The 13,260-nt window shown below is 42.9% G+C and overlaps 1 protein-coding gene across 1 annotated transcript in view; it reads right to left on the bottom strand.

Moving 5' to 3' along the window:
- DNAH5 (dynein axonemal heavy chain 5) overlaps positions 1-9,829 on the bottom strand; it is a 212,920-nt gene extending 203,091 nt beyond the window's left edge. Inside the window, exon 1 of the mRNA XM_019646195.1 lies at positions 9,725-9,829. Within this exon, the coding sequence (XP_019501740.1) occupies positions 9,725-9,781 (57 nt within the window). The 5' untranslated portion in view covers positions 9,782-9,829. The remainder of the gene's footprint in view (positions 1-9,724) is intronic.
- Between the last annotated feature and the right edge of the window lie 3,431 nt (positions 9,830-13,260).

Raw genomic sequence — 13,260 nt, 5'->3', positions numbered from 1 at the left:
TATCTGATGTCCAAGGAAATCTGGAACATGTTATTAAAACATTTGTGCAATCTGGTGACAAAGTATATTAAGTACTACCACCTTGGAATGAAAGAATGACTAATGTGCTCTCTCACATGAAATAGATGCTGCTTTCAAGGCGGGACAATTTCATGTAGACAAAAAGCCTGGGTGTCAGAGGTTCCAGTCCCAGCTCTGCCACTATTTGCAAGACCTTGCATCTGTCATTTAGCCTCTCCAGGCTTCAGTTTCCACAACTCCAAAATCAAACTGTGGGACCAGGTGACAGCTAAACTCCATGCCTTCTCTAATCCTTGGACCATTTCTCATTGGTTCAAAAGTCAACACAGGCCAGAGAACTTGAGTTTTTAATGCACGAATCCCAACAAAGACCCAATGCTATGTGCTTTCATAATAAAACTCTGTGACTTCTTCTCATGATAAACCCATCCACCCAATTTTTTTGCCTTTTACTGGAGAACCCAAGCCCATGTCTACATGTTTGTGTCCATAGACTGTGTATGAACTACACACATTTCATTTTGGTTCCGGGTTGATAACCCCAGACTATACGAAAGACCTCACCCTCATCTGTAAAATGGAGAGAAAAGTCCAAACTTTAAAGGTATCTGTGAAGATTAAATTGGGTGCAATCTTGAGATAATAATACTAAGTCAACCAGCGCTTGAATTAAAATGGCAGGGCCACGGCTTTGACCCTGGACATCAAACCTCAGGTAAAACAAAATGTTTTAATGATGATTTTTTAATTGTACAAATGTTTAAGCTCCCTCCATCCTTAGAAAGCTGGGCCCAGGTGGCAGGGTTGCCCCACACCCAGGCCCACCCCACTGACAACATGTGCAGCTAGAAGTGGATGGAGGATGGAGCCTACAGGTCCAGGAGCCCCTTTGTGGCTGAGCAGGGACACCGTTTCCCCAACCCTCAGGAGGTTATCAGAGGACATTTTGCTCTGTTTGCCCTGGTTGTATTGTTAGTTATGCATCTGCTAGTCATCATTTGCTTACTGTGCTTAGGTCTAATGGTCACAAAAGTCCTATGATGCAGATATTATTGCCACACAAGGAAATCGAGACTATGGACCATTAACAATTTTCCTAAGTGGCAGAACTGGAAGCCAAGTTCTGATGTGTCTGCTGGGCCAAGCCTAGACATGAGGTGTCCCAGACAGCTAAGAATTTTGCACCCATTCAAGTTAGTATTCCATAAACATTTCTTCTTTAAATTCACTCAAGGACACACTGTGGGGAGACCCCATATGCATTGCATGGCTTAGAGAACTGGAGTTAGGAAACCAGACTTAACCAGCACCATTTTCTGAGTTACACTGGTGACATTTTAGTGCCAGGATGGACTGTTGCCCAGCTGGCATACCCTGCATCCAGCTCTCCCACTGGACTCCTGTGTCTCAGCAAATGGTAACTCCCGCCTTCGTCAACTCCTAACAGTGCTTAGAAGGTGGGTTCCCTGCTGGGCAGCCAGTGGACTGGCCTCCATGCTTCCCCCACTCCTCGCTGCTTTCACTAAACAACTCACTTTTACCTACATCATCCTGCACACACCAGGCCCTCCTACGATGCCTTTGCACAGTGAAGTGTGTAGGGCCAGGAACGGGTTCTGCAGCAAGAAAATAGTTCTTTGTTTGTTTGTTTTTTCTTTTAAGTTTTTCTAGGTTGAATAATTAGCCTTGTTGTGGGGTCTGAATCTGAAAAGGGAAAAGAGATCTGTTTTAATGAGGGTCTGTTGCATATTTTTGAATAAATATTTTTCTATCTGTTAGATTTGGGTGTTTTGTTCTTTCCTGTATATGTACACACATAGCACATAAGAAACACAATGCAAGAGAGGAGAGGAGAATATAGATTAAACTCTCCACTGGAGATAACTGTAAATAACGTGGAGCTGTGAATTACAGTTGAAACTCCTTCTCTTAGGTCACCACAGTAAAAGCCTCTGGGACTGATTTCACTTTGGCTCTCAATATCAGTATCAATCTCAAGTCCATAGAGAACTCATCACCTGAAGAACCGAGAGCTAACAAGGCCAAGGACATGGGTTTGCTCATCTTAGGCCAGTTAGCTTCACTATTCCATTTTCCCCAACTATAAATGAATCAGGGAAAATTCATGAGCAAAAGGGAAAATTACTCAATGTGTATGCCCAGCTGAAATGCCTGCCTGGTTAGTGGTACAATATGTATTTCTCTTCTCTTTTTTTTAAGGAAGATACCCAAAGGGCTGGTTTAGCTCATCTATCTACCATATATATAACCTGATCCTTCTTATCTCCTGAGCTGTAAAATAAAATAAACATCAACTGAATCTCACCATTCCTTTAAGACTATCAGCCCCACAGGAAATAATGTTTTCTATTTGGATTTTTGCAGTAGCTCCTGTACCCAGAACAGTGCCTGGCACATAGTAGAGCCTCCATTGATACCTAATCAGTGGTAAATTAACCAAATTAATCATTTTACAGGTCACTCAAGTAATTAAGGGCTAGAACAATTTATTTCAGCTCAATGTGAACCCACGATTGCAGGCTCTGAATTCAGTCAACAAGCTCCTAGGTCTTCGATGGTCTTGTGACTCCAGAGTAAAGCACTGCACAAAATTCTACCATTAGTATGGAGGACAACTCTCTCTCTCTCTCAATTCACAGCACAGCACATGTTGCTGACCTCGCGTAGCCTACATCCCATTTAAATGCTGAATTACAGAAACTGAGGGGAGCAGGTCTCCTACTCATCAGCATTTAGAACCATGTCTACAAAGTTAACCCAATTTCTTTGTCTTCCAACAAAGACAAGCCTCCCTCTTTGTCTCCCGAGCATTTTCCTTTCAACCCACAGGGCCCCGTTTCCTCACCAGGAGAGGCTGCTCTAGGGTGCTTCCTGGACCCTCCAAACCTGGTCTTTAATTGGCTGGGAGAACCACAACTTAGCAATCCTCTGCTCCCAATCTTGCCTTTTCTTCCTCCCATTTCATTTCATGTCTCCAAGCGAAGGGTCACAGCTGCAGAAGAAGCACTGTACGTCCTTCCCACATCAAGAGCACTTCAGCAAAGTGGTTTCTGGAAGGGAAAGACACTCCAGGCTGGCTAATACACTCACAGCAGGTGCTACAGTGAAGCCCTCCTTTCTGTCACAAGAGCCGTACTTCCCCTCCATTGCAAAGAGACAGCACTTAAACGGAGAAGGTCCCGTCCGTTTTCTGGTGTCCTAAAGAGTAAGCTCGGGATCTTGTCTATTTTCGCTTTAGTTTCTAGGGCCCCTAAGTCTCCCCCATTTACTAACCCCTTTACCTGTCGTTCTTTCCAAGCAAATAAAAATCCCCTCTTTACCTTTTACTACATGTGGATGTTTCACCCAAGCCGACCCAAAACTCCCTGTAGGAGTACCTCCATCACCACAACCACCTCAGTCCCACACATCCCGTCATCCAAATTCTAACCTAGAGTTTGTTTTCTGCCCACCAAATTCCTGGACGTGCTTGAGACATAGTGTACCTTCACAGGGCCATCTATTCCATCTTCTCCCCCAACCTACAGTGGTTTTACTCCGAAATGAGGTTTTACTCCATTCTTACAGAATTCCAAGAGCCCCCACTGGCAGCAGGGGCCGTGTAATTCAATTTCACGCACATGCTAAAAAATATATGGGTCACCATTCACATTGTATATGACACAAGGGTGAAATTCCCAAACTTGCCTCATCCATCACAATAAACCAGAGTGCTTAAAGCTGGCTGCTCATTAGAACCTCCTGGGTGCTTTAAAGCCCTGATGCCTGGGCCTCCCCACCCCCAAGAATTCCTGACTTCTCTTGTCCAGAGTGCGGCCCCGGCAGTGCTATTTCCCTAAAAGCTCCTCTGGCGAGTCCAGTGTGCAGCCAGCCTGAGAGCACTGCTCCAGAGGAAATCACTGTACAAATTGGTCATCATTGGTTAGTACTGCCAGGTTCTCACTTGAGGAAGGAACTTAAGAGAGAAAGTCCAAGGGCATAAATTTTGGGTCCCTTCAACTCCAGACTTCTTTTATTTTCCTCATTACTAGAGTTGTGCAAAACTTGGTAGTTAAAACAAGTTCGAGCCCCAACCTCCACGAGGCCCAGAAGTATTCTTCCCCGCCACATCATGGAGCACAGTGCCTGGCCCCAGATAGGCAGTCAACAGATATTTGTGGAATGGATAAATTTTGCACTTACAGTCACATTCTCTCAGGGTCTGGCAATGGTGTGATTGCCATGTGGGCCTTTTGGGCATTGACTCACTCAGGATCAAGGGTACTCACTTGGGCCATGACAAACGGAACATGTCTACTCCCTACTCCCCAATGACATCCTAGAGCTATTCACTTCCTGACACTCCAAGGAAACTGTTTTGTCGTGTATGTAAAATGTGTCCCCCGGGCCAAACACGTCTGGGCCTGATTAACAGGATATTGAAACCGGTTTGGCTCTTTTGCCAGAGAATAGCAAAGCTGACATCCTTTCAGCTTGCAACAGATATCTGAGAGCAAAGGTTCTTTTCAGTCTTGACTCCTCCGATGCCTCCCAGGGAACAATGGCCGCCCCCCTGCAGAGTTTCAGGGGGGGGGGGAGCTGTGTGTCCCCAGAAGAGCAGCCCTCTCTCTCCCCCACTGGCTCTGCTCCCACAAGTGAGAATCACTGTTTGGAGAAACCTAGCAATCTGAAATCTAATGACAAACAGTGTTCCCTCGCATAAATACATAGAGTGCAAACATGACCATACACATCCCTGCAACAGGGAGCCAGCTCGCCTCCATTTTAAAGCCAGCTTGTGATGAGGTGAACTTAAGTCAAGAGGACTACCATAAATCTTTCCATGTTTTTTTCCCTCAAAGGCAACAGAGTCAATGAGCAAAATTATATATTTCAGTTTCATGTGAGGGGAGGAAAGAAAAACAGAATCCATAAGCGTGGAGTTCGTGTCCACTGTACACATGTAAATTGGTACTACATTCTTCATCTATGAGAAAAGCAGAAAGCAGGCAGACATCATATCTGGGCCATATTTCTGCAAATAAGTCAGTAAATATATACAAAATTATTTCAAGTTTTTTCATTAAAAAGCATCTGTGTGTATTATACAACAAAAAGGATATATGGCTTGACTTTTCTAAACCCACAGAACTTATGGCACATTTGGTTGTTATTTGCATGTATATTCTGGATAAAGTCAATGAGTCTATTATAATAACCTAGTTATAATATAGCATCATTACAGTAAGAGTTTTAGGCCAAGGTTAAATACACAGAGATTCATAGTTTTTAAGTTAAGGAGCTTTGGAATTTTTGTCATTGATCATTTTAGGTCACCAAGTTATAATTTAATACTGTCGTATCAGTGCATTAAATAGAAAATGCAGTCACTAAATGCAACATTAAAGTAATTCTGTTAATATCATACTTCAGTGCAGTGAACAGAACCAGCATCCTAAATATATAAATGAAACCTCAAAAAAACTTAACTGTTTCCCAAAAGGTAGCTTGTGCCAAGGAAGACATGAATTCATGAATTATACTCAAAATTTTATCATTAATTTTAATGTTTTAAACTCGGTAGTAAAGTACAGGGAAAATTTTTAGACACGTGAAGTTTAATTCGTTCAATTTATTGTACAAGCCTAAATGAAGGAGAATTAGTACTTAATTGTGTTAAGTGAAGGAAGAGAGCAATGATCACAATACCAACATGGGCCTGTGAAGTGACGTCCTCCACAACTAGACTGAAGAACAAAAGGACAGCATCCCTGTCCTGCAGGAACTCACAAGCTAGTGAGGTAAAGAGACTCGGAGACAAACGTCACTTCACTATAGTGTTGTGATGAGAGCTCTAGCAGTCACAAAAGTGAGATGCGGAGAGGGCACAAGGAAGGGAGCCCTCACGTCTTCAAAGTGTCAGTAAGTCTTCTCAGAGGACAAAAAAATAAACAATCCAGTCAAAAAAAATGGGCAGAGGACATGGAGACATCGCTCCAAAAAAAACCTACAGATGGTCAACAGACATACAGAAAGATACTGAACCTCACTAGCTATTATAGAATGCAAATCAAAGCCGTAATGAGTGCCGGCTGAGTGGTGCATTGGTTAAGAGTTGGCGTGGGACACCAGTTCTGAGCAGAAGGGCCCCAGTTCGGATTCCACATGAGGGCCAGTGACGCTGCGCCCTCTACAGCTAAGATGGTGAACAACAGCTCGACCTGGAGCTAGGAAGCTGTGAGTTACGGTGACGGCGTAGGCTGCAGTGGGGCTGCCATGAGCTACCATGAGCGGCCATCCAATGACCAGAGACCGACTGCCTCAGCCAGGAAGAGCGCAATGATCACAACACCAACATGGGCCTGTGAAGCGACGTCTTCCACAACTAGACTGAAGAACAAAAGGACAGCTTGTCTGTGCCCCTTCCCCGATTCCCCAACGCTGTTCCCCTCCCCCAATTCCCCAATAAAATCTTTAAAAACCCACAATGAGATACCACCTCACACCTATCAGATGGCTATTTATCAACGAGTAATAACAAGTGCTGGTGAGGTTGTGGGGAAAAGGGAACCCTCGGGCACTGTGGGTGGGAGTATAATTGGTGTAGCCACTGTGAAAAACAGTATGGAGTTTCCTCAAGAAACTAAAAATAGAACTTCCAAATGACCCAGCAATTCCATTTCTGGGTATTTACCCAAAGGAATTCAAAGAATTAATTTGAAAAGATATGTGCACCCCTCTGTTAATTATTTACAATAGCCAATACCTAGAAGCAACCTAGGTATCCATCGATAGACGAATGGATAAAGAAGAGGTGGTACACACAATGGAATATTACTCAGCAACAAAAAAGAATGAAATCCTGCCATTTGTGACAACATGATGGACCTAGAGAGTATTATGCTAAGTGCACTAAGAGAGAGAAGGACAAAAACGCATGATTTCACTTACACGTGGGATTTTTTTTTAATCGAAATAAACAAGACAAAAGAAATACAGACTCATAGAAACAAAGAACAAGCTGATGGTTGCCAGAAGGAAGGGGAGTGGAGGGATGGGTGGAAAAGGTGAACGGGTATATAGCAATAATAGTGTGATAACTTTACACGGTGGCAGATGGTTCCTAGACTTAGGTGAGCACCTCATAAGATATATAAGATATATAAATGTCAACTTACTATGATGTACACCTGAAACTAATTTTTTTATTAGTTTCAGGTATACAGAGCAATGTAATACTTAGGCATTTACACCCCTTACAAAGTGATAACCCCCCCCAATCTACTACCCCCTGACATTATATATAACTGTTACAATACCATTGACTCTATCCCCTATGCTGTACTCCACATATATATGTATATTTAATTATAGTTGACATTCAATATTATTCTACTTCAGCTTTAAGTGTGTAGAACAGTGGTCAGGCATCTACACAATCTATGAAGTGATCCCCCTGATAAGTCCAGGATCCATCTGGCACCCTACATAATCTTTACAACATTATTGATTATATTCCCCATACTGTATTTCATATCCCCATAGTTATATTGTGACTACTTTGTACCTTCTAATCCCTTCACCTTCTCCCCCATCCTCACCCCTCTCTCATCTAGCAACTATCAGTTTGTTCTCTATATCTCTGAGTCTATTTCTGGTTTTTTTTGTTTTGTTTTGTTTTGTTTTGTTTTTTAAAGATTTTTATTGGGGAATTGGGGGATGGGAACAGCACCGGGGAATTGGGGGAAGGGGAACAGACAAGTTGCTGTCATTTTGTTCTTCAGTCTAGTTGTGGAGGACGTTGCTTCACTGGCCCAAGTTGGCACCATCATTGCACTCTTCCTGGGCAAGGCAGATCAGTCGCCAGCTTGTGGACGGCCGCTCACAGTGGCTGCTGGCCGCTCACGCTGACTGCTGGCAACACACGGCAGCCCACAGCAACCCACTGCAGCAGGGGCTGCAGCTTACACTGTCGCTGGTGACTCATGGCAGCCCAGCTCCAGGTTGAGCTGTTCAGCACCTTAGCTGTGGAGGGCAGTGTCACTGGCCCTCATACGTGGGATCCGAACTGGGGCCCTCTGGCGTACTAAGCCAGCTCTTAACCAACGCGCCACTCGGCTGGCCCTCTATTTCTGTTTTGTTTGCTCATTTCTTCTGTTCTCTAGATTCCACATATAAGTGAGATCACATGGTATTTGTCTTTCTCCATCTGACTTATTTCACTCATCATTACATCTTCTAGGTCCATCCATGATGTTGCAAATGGTAAGATTTCATTCTTTTCTATGACTGAGTAATACTCCATTGTATAAATGTACCACAGTTTCTTTATCCAATTGTCTATTGATGGGCATTTCCGTTGCTTCCATATCTTGGCTATTGTGAATAGTGCTGCAATAAACATAGGGGCACATATATTTTTTTGAATTGTGTTTTGGATTTCTTTGGATAAATACCCAGGAATGAAATTGCTGGGTCATAAGGTACCTCCAGTTTCAATTTTCTGAGGTACCTCCATGCTGTTTTCTATAGCGGCTGCATCAATCTGCAGTCCCACCAAGAGTGCACAAGGGTTCCCTTTTCTCCACATCCTCACCAGCACTTGTTGTTTGTTGATTTATTGATGACTGCCATTCTGATAGAAGTGATGTGCTATCTCATTGTGGTTTTTACCTGAAACTAACATTGTATACCAACTATAATATTTTTTTAAATTAAATAAGGGCTTGCAAGCAAACAAGTGTAGGGGCTTGGCTGGAAGACACTGACTTTGGGAAGGATCAGAATCGTGGAGCTCGGGGTGGTGGAGGGTGTCTGGTGTCACAGAGCTTAGAAAATGCAGAGACAGCATTCCTGTTTTGTGGTGAAAGAGCAGGCTGCCAGGCTAGATGGAATTATCTGGGCTGTTGGGGATGCATGAAAAATACAGTGATCAGGACCCGGGGACGCAAGAGTTAACGTGGAGACCCAAAGCCCAGGGAAACCTTCATTTCCTCCTGACATTAATTGGGGTGGAAGAGGGTTCCAAATCCAGCTCTAAACACCTGCATAATAGAAAGCTGCTGAGCTGAGCCCCGTGCTAGGGAAGTGCATTCTTCAGTGTGACTCCAAAGGTACATCCTTGCATCTCTGGGCCTGTGCCCTCTTTCCAGGTGGGATATTCACAGACTCTAGAAAACTCGCAGCCTGGAATCTGCCTTAATGATCTCCACCACCAACAAAAGCTTACAGGTCTCAAAGACTGCAAAGGACCAAAGCACCCGAATATGTTTGTTTCCCTCAGGCAAGCATTACCCCAAAAGATGCAGTGTGTATTTCTACAACTAGTTAAAGTTTAGGTGGCAATGTGCAGAAAAGCCTAAGGATGCAAAGCCTTTTTTATTATTATTTGAAATATCAACATGTTGCCTTATGCACTACCCAAAAATTAGTAGACAAAAATGTTTCTCACAATTTCATCAGTGTATAACTTTGAGCTTTTTAAAGGTATTTTTCCACACAGGTGTGAGAAATGCTAATCAAAGACACACATGCAGGGCCGGCCGAGTGGCTCAGTTGGTTAAGAGCTCGCTCTGAGCAACAGGGTCGCCGGTTTGATTCTTGGCCCGAGCTGAGCTGCCAACTCATGGCAAGATGGCTCAACTAAAAAAAAATAAAAACAAAAAAAGACACACATGCAAGCTTATAGGCAACAGCCTCTTACCATTAAAACGCGGGTGACACTCTGTTTCCAGAGCTGTCTCTTACCGATCCTGAACATCGCAGCAATCTGCTCAGCTTCTGGACTCTTCCAGAATGATCTAAATCCTGGGAGACTTACTCAGCATCCAACAGACTTGCAAATGAAAAGTCCTCTGGAGGACCTGAAGTTCGCTTTTACATTGCTAATTTGCATATATTGTTCACCAGATACCTCGAATAAAAACTAAAAGTTCACCTAGACTATTCAAAGTGTTCCTTCTGGCGTCTCTCCCCTGGGGCCTCTCCCGGTCCAAAGCCTTGTGTTGTTAGGGTAATACTGTTTACATGCTGTACAGTTTAAACATGACTCTTAATCGTGTTTCTCCACCTATCAAAGCATTTGAACCACTCAGTTGCGACACGACTTGTTCTGACATCCATTTAATTCCACACACTGCCCGACAATGAGCTTGGCGTCAATAGAGACAGTTGACGAATTTCTTTGAACAGTGAGAAACTTCAGACCGAATCAAATGAGAAAGCAGAGAAGCCACAGCTCTGAATAAATTGCTTAAGAAATTCCGTCTTACTTTGTCTAAACAACTTTGTGTGCACAATTAGCTGCCAGCATTGTGACTAATTGTGACTAATTGTCAGATAGGCTAATTGTGACCCAAAGGAGCCATTTTCTCCCCATAAAGAACAAGAAGCCTATTTCATATGCAAATAGCAAATGATGTCCATAAATTACTTGTGCTCACACAGTTGCACATACAAATAAACCAAGGTAATTTATTCTATGTGACTAAATATCTTGATTATCCTCAATTTGAAGACGTGATGGGAAATCATAGCCAATGTGATCTGAGAGAGCTAGTTATGTATGATTTCTCTCATCAAGATGAATTAAAGGCAGGACATTTAAGGTTTGGTTGTTCAATCCAGGATTTAGCCCTGAAAATTCAAGGTTCAGGAGCTCAAATCCAATGAAGCCATCCAAGGATAATCAGGAAGTAGGGAGCTCACACTGCCAAAATCCTGCTCGTCCACCTCACAAGAGGTGCTCATCCACCTGTCAGTATGAAAGCTGGGCTGCTAATTTCATACTGACACCAGCTGCTAATTTGGTATCTGAACTTGGGAGATTCGTCTGATCAACAGCCAACACTAGGACACAGCCTCCGTATGCAGGGGTAATGAAGATACAATGTTTAGACCTGACTACAGTAAGTCCTCACTTAGCATCACCGGTAGGTTCTGCGACTTTCAGCAAAACGACATATACCAAAATTTTACCGTAGGCTCATTGATGTAAACAAGAGTCAAGTTCCTACGGCATCTCATCAGCATTACAACACAACATTATTCAAGGGTCTGCTGTATTATTTGGTAAGTAAAGAACTAGAACACAGGAAGTTAGAGTTTGTTTACGAGATATTTTGTAAATCAGCCTCTGGGTAAGTGGCTGTTTTCCATCCTGGTTATACATGAAGACAGCTGTCTACACTAGAAGTCATTCTCCTCTGTGTGGTGCTGAAAGGTCGCCAGCGAATTGCAGAATTTGCTCATCATCCTCGCTCATCACCCCAGTATCAGTCTCAAGAATCTCCTGTCAACATATGACCTCAGGACAGAGGTTCCAATTCGTTATTATCACCGCTTATCTTTCATTAGTTACATTGAAATCGGGGGGCTTCCCTGATTTCATCAGCAGCCCATTGACAGCCTTTATCACTGGGGGAGAGCTACTTTCTGGGAAGATTTCCACAGATGGCTGATGGCATTCATTTTGTGTTTGGCAGGCATAACCATGGCTCTCTCGAGGCTTCCCAGTAAACTGCAAAATCTTCCAACCTCTGTGGCTGAATGTCAACCCTCTTTGGGCTAAGTATAGGCAGCAGGTGTCTTAAAGGATTCCCTTGAGGGTCCCAGACCTGAAGGAGGCTCCCTGAGAATCTTGGTTAAACAGCACCAGCAAGGCTCAAGCCTGAATCAACCTCTGACCACGTGCTCCCTACATGCCTGCCTGAAATAAAAGTGATTTCTGGTCACTGGAAAAGAGTTATCAAACATTGTTCAGTGGGAGACTCAGGAGGGGTTTCCTACCAGTAGTTTCCACCAGGCACCAGCTTCAGCTGATGAAACTCCTCCAGGAACCCTTAAGCAAGGAGCTCTCCAGCCCTACCTGTTGGACAGTGTGCCCTTTCAGGCTGGGAATGGTGGCCACACACAAATCTTAAGTCAGCTATAAACAAGAGTGGACAATGGGCGTCCTGTAGGCAGGAGGCTTCATCCAGAAATCTACGTACCTTCCGGCAAAGTTTACAGTTCCACTTTCATTCCTTCATTCATTCATTCATTCAACAAATGTTTGTTAGTGCCTTTTATGGGGCCATGTCCTGTATTACATACTAAACACAGAGCAGCTAATTAAAACACACACTTAATTCAACATTAAAAAATTGTAAGATGCAGAGAACTGACTCTGGGTGAACACACGAGACAATAGATGATGTATTATAGAAATGTAGACTTAAAACCTATATAATTTTACTAAGCAATGTCACCCCAATAAATTTAATAAAGATAAAAAAAGATGCATAATTATTTTTGTAGCACTCAAAGAGAAAAAACATAAAATGCTGCCAATTAAACTTAAATATAATATCAGTTCTAAGATGCGTCCTGAATTCACAGATGTTAAAGTGTGAAAAAATGTACATCTCAGGATCAAAGAAAGACCGGCGTTCCTGCCTTCACTGGGGGAAGATACTAAATAAATAAAATATAAATAAATATATAATTATAAATAAAATATAATTGCAAATTGTGGAAAGTGCCACAAAAAAGAAAATGAGGTACAGGCTTCACTTGGATCTGTGTTCTGAATTATTACTATTTTATGCATATATTCCAAAGTGTAAAATTTCCTGAACTCACCCCTAAATTATGGAGAGTCACCTAGTTTGGGCCTTTTAGCCCTCTATGTACAAACAATGCCATGCGGCATCATAGAAAAGTGCAAGCGTTGGGATCAGACAGACTGGATTTAAACCCCACCTCCGTCCTCTTCTAGGCGTGTGACGTCAGAGCTCTTGTTTCCTAAGTTAGAAATAAACCCACTAATAGATTTGTGATGATTTAAATATGTGTTGAATTTCAAGAACCTCACAGGCACCTAATAAATGAAAACTACAACTACGTTTGTTTAGTCGCAAAAATGTTCTGACTACAGTTAGCAATAACTTAAATGTAGGGGGCAAATTCCAAAGTAACTTAGCCTAACCCACAAATTCCAGTCTAGAGCTGTTTGGAAAGTTCGCTCTAGATTTCTGAGTATGTCCCAAGGGAAAGGGTGGATCCAAGTCTTACCAGTTACATGTGTACAGCCTTCATAGATTTCCATCTGTAAGAGCATCTTACTGACGTTCCAAAGACAGTCATCAGTTTAATGGCCATGTAAACAGTGATACGGGATGGGTGAGGGGCAGCATATAAGATGATGAGGGAGTCCAGCGCAGTGAGAAAGTATCCTATTTCATCCATTCTGAGTTGCAC

The sequence above is a fragment of the Hipposideros armiger genome, unplaced genomic scaffold (assembly GCF_001890085.2).
Source record: "Hipposideros armiger isolate ML-2016 unplaced genomic scaffold, ASM189008v1 scaffold_98, whole genome shotgun sequence".
Taxonomy (NCBI): domain Eukaryota; kingdom Metazoa; phylum Chordata; class Mammalia; order Chiroptera; family Hipposideridae; genus Hipposideros; species Hipposideros armiger.
This window is presented reverse-complemented; position numbering and strand designations above follow the sequence as displayed.